Genomic DNA, 12,310 nt, shown 5'->3' with positions numbered 1-12,310 from the left:
ATGGCATTAGGATGGAACTCACCAGGACACTGGTTGCCACCTTCCAGAAGCACAGACAAGTATGAAGTGGGAGAGCCCAAGACACAGATGGTTATGTCTGATGGTCCAAACCCTGGGAAAGAAAAGAAATGAGTTGGTGACCTGATTCTCATACTAGATCTGGGAATCCTAATGTCCCACCTCCATGAACTCCACATGCTGGGATTTGAAGAAAGAATCACGGTAATTAACTCTGCTCTCTTAGCCACAGCCCATATTCCAGAGTCATTCTACAGATGGATTCAGATGAAGCACTGAGGTGGAACTGGTGATGATGCCACCATGTGATCTACCTATCACATTTACCATTAATGCGGATGCTCTGACACATTCCAGGTTAAAGGAGAGAAACAGCAGCCATCCAGCCAAAGGACTCACCTGTTCGAGGCTCCTTTGTGTGGTCAATTGTCTCTGGGAGCCCCTCCTGCTGCAAGGTGCACTGCAGCAGGTCATAGTAGTAAGCTGTCCAGGCCCGGGCCTGTGCATCCTCAGGGCTGATCTTGCAGTCCAGAGGCACATCCCGGCGCCAGGCACAGCGCAAGGGGCTCAGGGGTGGTAGAAACCCCTGCTCTGCCCAATCCAGTTCCTTGGGAGTTGGAGGTGGCTCTGTGTGGATCTGGTCCAGAGACAGCTACAGAAAGAGAAAGACAAAGAATTGGGAAATAGGCCTGTAAAAGGAGAAGGAACTTAGCCACAGCACAGATCCCACCAGAGAAACGGGGAGAAGATCATTCCTGCCAGTAGCCAGTGGAGAACATTGGTCTTTTCCCAGGCCTTTGGGTAGTTAAATTATATATGGCAGTGATGGCCAAACTTGGCCCTCCAGCTGTTTTGGGACTATAATTCCCATCATCCCTGACCACTGGTCCTGTTAGCTAGGGATGATGGGAGTTGTAGTACCAAAACAGCTGGAGGGCCAAGTTTGGCCATCACTGATCTATGATCTTTTAAACTGTGGGGGGTTATTGTTTCTATCTGCTATTATGTTACATTATATTGAGAGAGAGAGAGAGAGAGAAAACTGCCCTATGATCCACAGATGAAGGGTGGTATAGACATTTTAACAACAACAGTGCTCAAGGGTCTGTTGCTGCAATGTGGCACTGGCTGGCTGAGTAGCTTATCCTCAGTGTCATGGAGGACTAAAGAGGCTGGGAACCCATGGGAGAACTGAAGAATTTTCACATAGAAAGGCAAGATGGTACTAGCCAGGTTCTGGTGTTGCCCAGACTACATCTAACAGGTTTTTTTCCTTCATGTTGTTTAACCGCTACAAAAATAAACATGTCTCAATGAGAGACAAAAAAAGGAGGCTATTGTGGCTAGAACAGAGGGAGTTCAACAAAAATGGGTCTTACGAACAAGTACCTGGAAACAAAACCCAAAACACCCCCAGCAGAGTAGACAAGAAAAAGGCCTACTGAACCAATGTGTTTTGTACTCTACTGGTTCATCCTCAGGGAGTTACAGAACAGTAATTCAGATATGCTGCATTTTCGAATTACTGTTGTTTTGAGTTTCCCCAAAGAGGGACCATAGGGTCCAAATGGGAGCTATATATGGTGCGAGGAGAAGAAAGCCAAAGAAAGGCTAGACTCACCATCATTCCAGGTGAAGATGCTGCAAGGAAAGAAGGAAAAAGAGATATGTGAATATATTTTTGTACTGCTTGTGACCCAGGGCTATCCCACCTCCAAGGGGGGTTTATGAATGGTGAAATGACACACTTTATTGTGCTCGGCTGTGAAGGTAGAAGGGCCAGGGAGACGCTACAATGGAACTACAGTGCCTGATTTGCTGCCCTCACTACACCCATGAGCAAGAGGATATCTGGCTTTTAACTTGCCATCTTGAAATCAGTCATGCTTCTTTAGTCCATACTGAAAAGAGAACATTAGATTACTTAAGAACTGACAATCTGTTACATGATTTTTCAATGCCCATTTTTGTCTTGCGTGTGCACATATCAAAGAACAAAGGCTGTAAGTTTTAAGCAAGGCAACCCCATGTATGCTTCCCACTGCATTCAACAGGGTTTACTCCCTAGTAAGTGTGTTGAGGATTGCAGCTGACCAGCACTGACAGCAATCAAACAGTGCTGTGCTCATCCCTATTCCACAATGAAGGTTGGCACAGAGAGGACAATTAGAAAACACTTGCAGCTGGTATGTGCCTGGGGCTCTGTGCTGGGCTTTTGGGTGTGTTTTGGTACCAGGCAAGTGCCCTGCTCTGTGTATACAGGCCAGGCTGTTTTCTGAGCAGTGCCCTGGGGATCAGTGAGCTGTGAAACTCCCAGTTATTCAAGAAGATTAAGGGGGCATGGGATGAGGTTAGGATTAAACTAACATGCTCACCCACCCTTCCTCCTCGGTCTACTACTGCTGGCTCAGAAGGTTCATGCAAGGCCTCCATTTTATCTGGTCTGTCAGTGGCTTTCCTGTCCCACTAGATAACAATTGCCCCAGTCCCCAAGAGAAGGCTGCCCAGCTGCCAGAAAGGACAACAGGGGGGGTGTAAACATGGCGGGTTTACTGCAAGTACTCGGCAATCGTTTTTAATTACTTATATGCGATTTAACACACATTTTACTTAGCAAACAAAAATAAATTATATTAATTTAACCAAAATATATTTTAAATTCCCATGTCATGGTACAACTTTTTAGCACCCCTCATTTTTGGGAATTTGAAAAATTCAGTGTGCCTTATTGGCTACCCATCTCTACATGCCGTATTTTTCCGTGTATTAGGTGATGTTTTTTGACTCAAAAATTGTGTCCAAAAACGGGGGTCATCCAATACACAGATAGTGGCATGGGTGGGAGAAGCGGCGTGCCCTCCAGCCAGCGGGAGCACAACTTCCCCTGATGCTGCTGCGTGCAGGGAACGATTTAGGGCGTGTTTCCTGCCCACAGTTGCGTGGGGGGAGAAGCTCAACAACTTTGGGCCATCTCCCCTCATTTTCTTAAAATTGAGTCCCCCAAAACCGGGGGGGGGGGTGTCTTATACATGAGGGCATCTTATAGACGGAAAAGTACGGTACTTGTGCACAAATGCTCTGCCAGTGAAGTATGCAAATGAAAGTTAACTTGATGCGAGTTTCTCCATTTCCCTAATGTATATCAGCAGCAGCAGCAATACATTATTACAGAAAAGCAAGCTTCATCTTGGCCTCTAACCCTCCATGATGCTTTCCTGCAAGACTGCATCATGGTGCCAAGGTCATCTAGTCCTTTTCGTGCAACAAACACAGTCATCACCTTTATATGCTTGCTGGTAACTGGCAGTAGCACCAACCCAGAACTTCAATATATTACAAGGCTCCTGTGCCTTTAATAATTTTGAAGACAAGGATGTTTGAGCAGCTGCAGCTTCTCCCTCTCCAGGACTGCCTTTGCACAGAAGCCTAACCTGTCTCACAAAGGCATTGTGTGGCTACACGTTGTTTGTTTAAGGAACATATATCCCCCTTTAGCTTCAAAAAGAAATCAACGTGGCTAACAATAAGAAAACAATAAGCACAAAAATACATAGATAGGTAGATAGAGATATATAGATACAGATACAGTCATTTTGTTTTTTTATTGTATTTTTATTGCCTATTTTATTTCTTACATTGCATTTTATTGTATTACAATTTGAATTCTATGGCACCCTTAGAAATGTGTAGGACTAAGCAATATATAAGCGTCATAGCAATCTTCAAATGGTCCATGAGGGGAAAGGTACCACTGGCTAAGTCATTCTGGTGCAGAGTAACTTTCTTCCCTGATTCGTAGGAAGGATGTGTTGATAGCAACCAATACTGCTATGGGCCAAGCAACAAGACAAATATATTTAAGGCAGGATTCCTGCATTTGTTTCCTGGCTCTCAGAGGTTCTAGATAAGCTCCTCTGACACACCCATTTGAGGCAACATCACCATTCAAACAAAACCCAGCTACTACTGCATTTTTCACCCTATAGGACGCACTTTTTCCCCTCCAAAAATGAAGGGGAAATGTGTGTGCGTCCTATGGGGCGAATGCAGCTTTCGCTGAAGCCTGGAGAGCGAGACGGGTCGGTGCGCAGGACAGCCCCACCGCCAGCCCCACAAGCTCGGGGGACAGCGGGGAGGCGGAACGCCGCCATCCCGCTGTCCCCCGACCTGGTTTGGAGGCTGGCGGCGGGCTTCTCCCTCCCTCAGCCCCGCAAGCTGCCAGAGCGATGCCGAAGCTGTGCGCAGCTTCTGCATCGCTCTGGGACCCGTTCTGGGGGCTGGGGGAGGGGGAAGCTTGGGCTTCCCCCGCCCCGCGCCGGGGGGGGGAATAATTTTTTTCCCCTTTATTCCCCCCCCCCAAATCTAGGTGCGTCCTATGGGCCGGTGCGTCCTATAGGGCGAAAAATACGGTATATACAATTTGAGCTTCATCTTGAAATGATCTGATGAAGCCACTTTCTTGGATATTAGTTCCAATTTTTTTCTAAACGCTAAAGTCTCCAGAAGCTATTTGAATTCACTATTCCAAAGCAATGATTCAAATATAAAATAAAAGCATGTCATTTAACAACAACAAAGTTTGTACAGCTTGTCTACTTCTCATTAGTTTATCCCTAGGGTCTCCAATGTGGTGCCCTTAACCCTCCCGTTTTATTTGTATTTTGGGGAGGCAGTTTTACCTGTTTGGAGGGAGGTGGGGTCTGAGCATCACCTGTGGCACCTACAGCAGTTACTGCAATTTCCAAATATGTCTTCAGGTCCCAAGAGACTGAGAACCCTTGATTTAAATAACTACTGAAACAACCATTAATGATTGAGATAACCAATCCCTAACAGATGGGCTTGCTGTGATCAAGGGGTTTTAACAGCTAGACTTTCCCATTCTTTGCCACATTCTGTATATGAATATTCTTATTAGGCACATGGAGACTACTTATCCCCATTCCCTTTGCAGGTAACATGAGAGCCACTGAAGGTGTGAGCTGAAACAGCATGCAGGGGGGAAAGTACTTCCTGGCTCTCAGCCCACTGCACTTTCCCCTAGTCTGTAAGGCATCACTTTCCCTCTTCACCCTGTCTATTCTTGGATGCTACTCCCATACATCCAGATATGTTAAAGAAGTACCTGGGAAACAGACAGAATCTGGAAGAATATTAACAAACATGTAGGGTTACTTCCACCAATAAAAACATCAACTGTAGCTCCAAGGTTTCTTATAAGCCAGAGGCAATCCTATCTCTGCAATGATGAATTCCACACAACCATAAAGGTATTGGCTGCAGTCCTGCTCACAGGATACTTGAATTCCAACAGCATCAGTGAAATTGTGCTGGTTGGGAGTGATGGGAATTGTAGTCCAGAACATCTGGAGCATCCCAGGTTAGGGATGCCTTGTGTGCCGTACTGCTGCCACACCCTTCCACAGATTGGCAACATGACACTATGCACTGTTTTACAGCAGGGCTGGTACCCTGGAATTTAATGAACAAAATTACCACTGATCTGACGGTAGACGATTCCTTTCATGTGCTCACCATCAAATCTGTGGATATGGAATTCTCCCAAGTGACAGTATAATTATAGCTTTAAAATGGACATGTTCAAAACCTATAGACAATCTAGACAGGAACACAGCAAGATGCCTTATACTGCTATGACATTTGGTCTGCTGAGCTTAGTAATGGCAACAATCACCAGCAACGAGAAGAGCAGTAGCACCCCAATAGTCTCTACAGCAGCAAGTCTTTTAAATCCTAAATCCCTGAGTCTTCACTTGCTGTGAGTCCCACTGATGAATCAGGGATCAATTTTTAATCTGTGATTAAAGCTTTAGTTGATTAATCTCACCAATTAATCAATTAAGGCTTGAAGCTCTACCTACTTAGTGCTCTAAATTTGGCAAAATCTTGCTTCCAAGTCTAGCTAGGGTAGAAAGGATTACTTGAGTCTTCAATAATTCAAGTAATTAATTCATTAGTAAATCCATTAATAAGTTTTTTTTTTAAAAAATGGGGCCCATTAGTAAGATTTTAATCTAAATTGAACTATGTGAAATGGGTACTTGGTGGCAAAAGCACAGCTGTAATCCATGTACACACACACATATTGAACTTAATCTACAAAGGAAGAAGTAATTCTGCCTGCAAGATTTTTTGTCAAGAGAACCTGTTATCTAGTACAAAGAATAACAGTTTGAATTGGCTGCTAAATAATCACTGAAAGCCCAAAGGTTAATTATCAGTTCACTAGGTGAGGCAAGGGACGCGGGTGGCGCTGTGGGTTAAACCACAGAGCCTAGGACTTGCCAATCAGAAAGTCGGCGATTCGAATCCCCGCAACGGGGTGAGCTCCCATTGCTTGGTCCCTGCTCCTGCCAACCTAGCAGTTCGAAAGCACGTCAAAGTGCAAGTAGATAAACAGGTACTGCTCCGGCGGGAAGGTAAACGGCGTTTCCGTGCGCTGCTCTGGTTCGCCAGAAGCTGCTTAGTCATGCTGGCCACATGACCCGGAAGCTGTACGCCGGCTCCCTCGGCCAATAAAGCGAGATGAGCGTCACAACCCCAGAGTCGGTCATGACTGGACCTAATGGTCAGGGGTCCCTTTACCTTTTTTAGGTGAGGCAAGGGAGCATGCAGTCAGGCTTCATTTGTTTTAAGGGATAGATCCCTTTCTTTAGGGAAAATGTCACCTGCATTTCTGCCAGGACTGCGCAGCTGCTTTGCTGCTGCAGAACTTACCAAGAGAGGTGATTTGCAGTTTACACATTACCTGGCAGACGTTTGGTGTTAACTCCAATTTATTTCCCACTGGAAGTTCTTGCAGTAGCACAAACATCCCTGTGTTAAAATGGGTGGTGCAGGTTATTTTAGGGCTGTGCCATCACATGCTTCCCTTCAAACAGAAATGGCTGAACGGTGGAGTGTGGCTCTGTCCACCCCATCCTGTCCCTTTGGGATTGCCCAGTTCTTTATTACATCCAGGCGGAAAAGTCACATCTCCTCTTCCAAGACACATCAGTGTCACCTCACAGCAGAAGTGGACAGATCCAGCAGCAGTTAACAGCCCACCTCTCAACTTTCCCAGAAGTGTGAAGCACTCCTTCCTGAAGTGCATGGCCATCCTATGATTGGCTGGGCTTAGCAACCTGTCACTCAAAGCCACCTTGGCATAAAAGACCATAAATGCATGGTCCATGTGATCTGTTTCCCCTCTTGCCACCAATAACAAACCATTGTTCTGTTAGCTTTGCCTGGTGTAGAGTTAGACCAACATCCTGGTGTGCTGTTTAATTTTCATTTTGATTCTGGACATTCGCTGTTTTGGATTTGTGAATTTCTGGACACACTCAAGAGCTGGCTGTCCCCTGCCCCCCGCATTGATTAAACCTTCTCGGTTAGGCTATTAGTTCTTAAAGTACCTGGAATATCTGAAGAGGAGATGGGCTGAGATGGCCAAGCAGGAGAGCTGGAATTCAGCTGATTGTTCCTTTACTCCTGAATAGAGCACCTTGAGGCAGTGAGAATCCCCTTGCCCTAGGTGACATTAAACAGGTGGTGGCAAGCAGAGAGGGAGGGGAGGGGAGTGAGGAAGGAATGTCACCTGTTACTAGGGGACTACCTTACTGGGTTGATGTAGCAAGTAGTGTGCTGCCCTCCACCATAGTGAGTAGCCATGCCCAATACAGCAGCCTAGGTGAGCAAGCACCTGCTCACGGCAGGAAATGGTATTTAGGATTTATGCAGAAATGGTATTTAGGATTTATGCACTCTCCCTGTATGAGACATAGAGTGTGATAAATCATCGACTGTCATCTACTGTTTTCCTGCCAGGCATATTAAACTGGATGGGTTGCAAATGATCTTGGCAGCAAGGCTGACAGTTTTCTACTGGCCCCACAAAGCTTTTGACATGAGCTGGTGATCATGATGAGATCTCCCGGTCTTAAAAATTTATTTTCCCCTTCTTCCCTCTGTTGCTTAACCTGCTGCGAAGAGCAGATGAGGCCAGCTTTCCTTGTCCGTTGGCATCTCTGAGTTTGGGTGGCAAACCACACATATTGACTCACTTTACCAAAGGCAATGTGTGCTTTTAGTCCCGAACTGCCCTAAGCCTACTTTATCGAGCTAAGTAAAGTTTAAATGACCACCAGGAGACTGGATGATTTCCCCAAACCATCTGGGGATGTGTTTGCATCTCTCCTTAAAATGGAAAACATTCATATCAGAAGTTTTAGCTTGCCGTTTCATTGTTATGAAAACCTAATTCATAAATTGTTGTTTGGGAAACTGGCATTGAGTAATGTGCTGATGCAACTTGGTGGTTGGTGGCATGTATGTCACATCTGCAGTGCGGCTGGAAACAAAGGTTTACTTCAAATCAAATGAATCCCAAGTAAAAACTGGATAAACAAACTGAGGTTAACACCTGACTCCACAAAGCAGCTTCCTATGCTTATGCAGCTTGAGCCTGTTCCACCAGGGGTGGGCAACCCTTTTTGTCTCCTTTCCAGGGCTGCATTCCCTCAGTGTCATCTGACAAGGGTCACATAATGGCAGTAGGCAGAGTGAGAGTCAAAGTGGGTAGGGCCACTCCTTTTTCTCTCTCTGTCTGTCACCTGCTTTCCCACTCCTTACCACTTGCATGAAACTAGGGTTGTGTACACACTGTATCTGTAAGCACATTCAGAATACCTTACTTCCCTCAAAGAATTCTGGGTAATGTGGTTTACTCCTCACAGAGGTACAATTCCCAGCATCCCTTAACAAACTACAGTTCCCAGAATCCTTTGAGGAAAGGAATGTGCTTCAAAAGTGCTTTAAAGGTATAGTGCGTATATATTTGCATCTCCCCCCGCGCCGTGCCATGTTTAGGAGGTTTATTTATGACATTTCTATTCCATCTTTCCTTCTTTAAGCTCAAGATGGAGTACTTGGTTACCCCCCCCACACACACATATTTTAGCCTAAGAAACTGTGACTGCCCCAAAGCTGTCCACTGAGGGGGATTTGAACCCGGGTCTCTCCCCAATCCTAAACTGACACTCTTAACTACTATGCATCTGCTCATCTTTAGTTCATGAAAGCATATGCCACAATAGATTGATTAGTCTTTAAGGCACCACAGTGTTCTTTGTTGATTTTGCTCCAACAGACTAACCCAACTTCCCCTCTGGAAAATGTCTGAATGAAAAAGGAGAGCATTTTTTTATGATTTCCAAAAAGCTACACTACCTGGAGGTGCCTCTTACTTGCCAGAGACAAGGGGTAAGTCGCTGCTCCCAACCACTGGCTTACCAGCAGCTTTCTCAATTGTTTGGCTCTTATCTAAAGTGAAAGCAGGGAATGATCTGTGATCATTCAACAACTTTGTGTAAAGTGTTGGCTGCAGCTATCATGTGATGAGTAATGTAGATTCAGTAAAAGTGCAAGTACTTGTCCGAGGAAAAATAACTTTGGATTTTAATTATTTGAAAGACCATTCTTTATTTCAGCTCCACTTGAAAATCTTCGCTCTTCAAGCCTGCATCTAGGAATTGGAATGGCACTGAATTGAATGTCTATTATCTGACTGCCATCAACTATTTCATGAAGTCAAGAATGCCACTATGTAGAGGGCACCTTATTCTTTTTAAAAATTTCATTAGGGTGTCGTTTCTTAGCAACAGCAAGAGTGAAGGGTAGGTTGCCTTTCATCACGCAGAAGTTCCTGGGGCCAAACCCAGAGCCACGGTCAGGTGTGGGAGCCCCTTGCCAATCCCTGGAGCTTTATAGCCCAGCTCCTCTGCTTTGCTGCTGCCTGTTCACTTGCCCTCTCCAGGCAAGCAGGCAAGCAGTGAGAAAAAAGGGCAGGAACATGCTTTGTTTTCCCCCTCTATGTGATGGTGTGCACTAGGACCCAGAGGGAGAGGCAAACTAATGGGTGCCAGCAATAATAGAGAGGAGGGGGCAGGTGCATTAAGGGGGACCCAATGAAAGGACCATGCCTAACCCCCTCCCCCAAATAAAACCCCTGGAAGCAGTACAGTACTGTGTTGGACAAGCCTTGCAACAAAGCCAAGCTCCTCCCGTTGGCCACCAGCTGGAACTGCAGGCATCTCCAAATATTAGCAACAGTTGCTACCTAGGACGGTCCATGACTCCATCTTGCTTGCCTTAAGAATCAGAGTTGATGCCTGAGGAACTGGTCTGCTGCCTACTTAACACAGCTTCCTTTAGAAACTGACTTTTGATAGCATTTTTCTTTTATAGTTACTTCTACTTTATTTCTGTTTTAATTTTGTTTAAGGTATAGCTGCAGGCTGACTGAGGTACCAGCATTACCACCAAAGGGAATGTGAATAATTCACTATTATAGGACCCTTTGCTACCGTACTTAAAATTTATAGCAATATGTTATAACTGGTTTTTTATGTTATTTTCATTGTTTCACAGTAACAGTTAATGAAATTAGTTGTTCATTAGTTGTTCTAATGAAGTTAGTGCTTTAAATACACTTTATCATTCCTTGAAAATATTTGACAGAGGTCAACTAACTAAAAGCTTTTTTGGGAGTGTCATCTCAATATTACCTTTCCAGGATGCAAAAGTGCCACCACCCAAAGTTTAATATATTTTCTCACCTGAGATTACATATTCCTTTGGCTGTGGTAACCACAAGGCACCATTTCATTTGCCCCCCAAGATAATATCAGAAGGGTCTCCATGGTGAGAGAACTTGAGATGCAATGGGCACCAATGCTGGGGACCCTCAAAGCAAGCTTCATTAACTATGAACCCTGAAATTTGAGAGTGAAGTGGACAATGTTGGATTTCTGGGTGTTAACCACAAACTCCGGATTAATGTTTCAATTTCTCAGTCTGGGGGGCCCTACAAAACACAGAGTTTGCCCTACAAAACCATACAAAAGGTCTGGAGGGGACCCCAATTTCAGGGTTCACTGTTGATGAAGCCCTCAAAGCACAGTAGTGGCATTGTGTTCATCTAATAAAGGAACTTGTATATTGTGATTTAAATAATAATAATTTTTTTTTACTCTGTGTTGTTGTTGTTTAGTTGTTTAGTCATGTCCGACTCTTCGTGACCCCATGGACCAGAGCACGCCAGGCTCTGTGTAGCGATCAGCAACTTGCCCTGAGACCATGTGGTGAAGAGAAGGATATAAAGCCCCTAAATAAACAAACTTCTATCACTTCCTGAATGCTGTTAACAAGTCCATTGGAGACCAAGTTCATGGAAGACAATCTTACTCTGCTAGGAGTGATCGCCAAAGAAGAAAGACAGAGATCCCTATTGTGTTAAGTTTATTCCACACGGGATACTTTACAGTCAATGGTTTACATATAAACAGTGGAATGGCTTCCCCACGTTGGCAACTGCAAGGTAATATAATTAATCAATCATTACCTGCCGACCCAACAGCTTCACTGAGGAGAGACACCCATGGAGTGCTCCTGTTCTTTAGGACTTTTATGCAGGGGCTGCATCTAGGGACATAAGGTGCTGCCTTTTACCAAGTCAGACTTTTGGTTTGTCTAGCTCAGAACTGTCTACACTGACCAACAGCAACTCTGCATCTTTCAGGGTTTCTCCTTGATCTACCTGGAGATGCCAGGGAGTCAACCTGGGACTTTGGCATGCAAAGCAGCAGCTCTCCCCACCCGCTGAGCTTTCCCAGCCTTCTCTCCAAGCTCACTGCTGCCTTAATTTCTTGTGCCACGCTGCCCCCAGCACCCACTGCCACAAGCCTGGAGACTCACAGATAAGAGCCCGCTTGGCAGGTCTTCAACTCACCAGCTGGAAGGGTGAAGATGTCTCATAACTATTTGATCTGGTTGGGTAAAATTAGGCCACAGGCATGGGGAAAACGGTAAACAGAAATACCTGTACATTGTCAAATTCACCGAGGAAGAATTACGGCAAGGGCACATCTTTCATGGAGCTTGGGCTGTGGCATGGATCAAATGGCTCATATGCAGGGCTTCTGGTCCCCTACCCTAAGTCCACCTAGCCACATGGTGGAGGACGACTGTGGGGCCCTTGTACGTAGCACAAAGTCTGCACAGCTGGCTTCCTATTACAGTGGTACCTCGGGTTAAGTACTTAATTCGTTCCGGAGGTCTGTTCTTAACCTGAAGCACCACTTTAGCTAATGGGGCCTCCTGCTGCCGCCGCCACACGATTTCTGATCTCATCCTGAAGCAAAGTTCTTAACCTGAGGTACTATTTCTGGGTTAGCAGAGTCTGTAACCTGAAGCGTATGTAACCTGAAGCGTATGTAACCTGAAGCGTATG

The 12,310-nt window shown here is 45.2% G+C and overlaps 1 protein-coding gene across 3 annotated transcripts in view; it reads right to left on the bottom strand.

Moving 5' to 3' along the window:
- The window catches only part of CARNS1 (carnosine synthase 1), a 32,385-nt gene that overhangs the window by 18,544 nt on the left and 1,531 nt on the right, over nt 1-12,310 (bottom strand). For 2 of the 3 annotated variants that reach the window (XM_081002993.1, XM_081002992.1), the window contains exons 2-4: nt 1,640-1,659; nt 418-670; nt 23-112 (exon numbers count right to left, since the gene is read on the bottom strand). In XM_081002993.1, the coding sequence (XP_080859119.1) occupies nt 23-112; nt 418-670; nt 1,640-1,645 (349 nt within the window). In that variant the 5' untranslated portion in view covers nt 1,646-1,659. Of the gene's footprint in view, nt 1-22; nt 113-417; nt 671-1,639; nt 1,660-7,436; nt 7,552-12,310 lie in introns of all 3 variants that reach the window. The other variant, XM_081002994.1, reaches the window with a different exon arrangement.

Source organism: Podarcis pityusensis, assembly GCF_964106645.2.
Source record: "Podarcis pityusensis genome assembly, chromosome: 1".
Classification (NCBI taxonomy): Eukaryota; Metazoa; Chordata; class Lepidosauria; order Squamata; family Lacertidae; genus Podarcis; species Podarcis pityusensis.
This window is presented reverse-complemented; position numbering and strand designations above follow the sequence as displayed.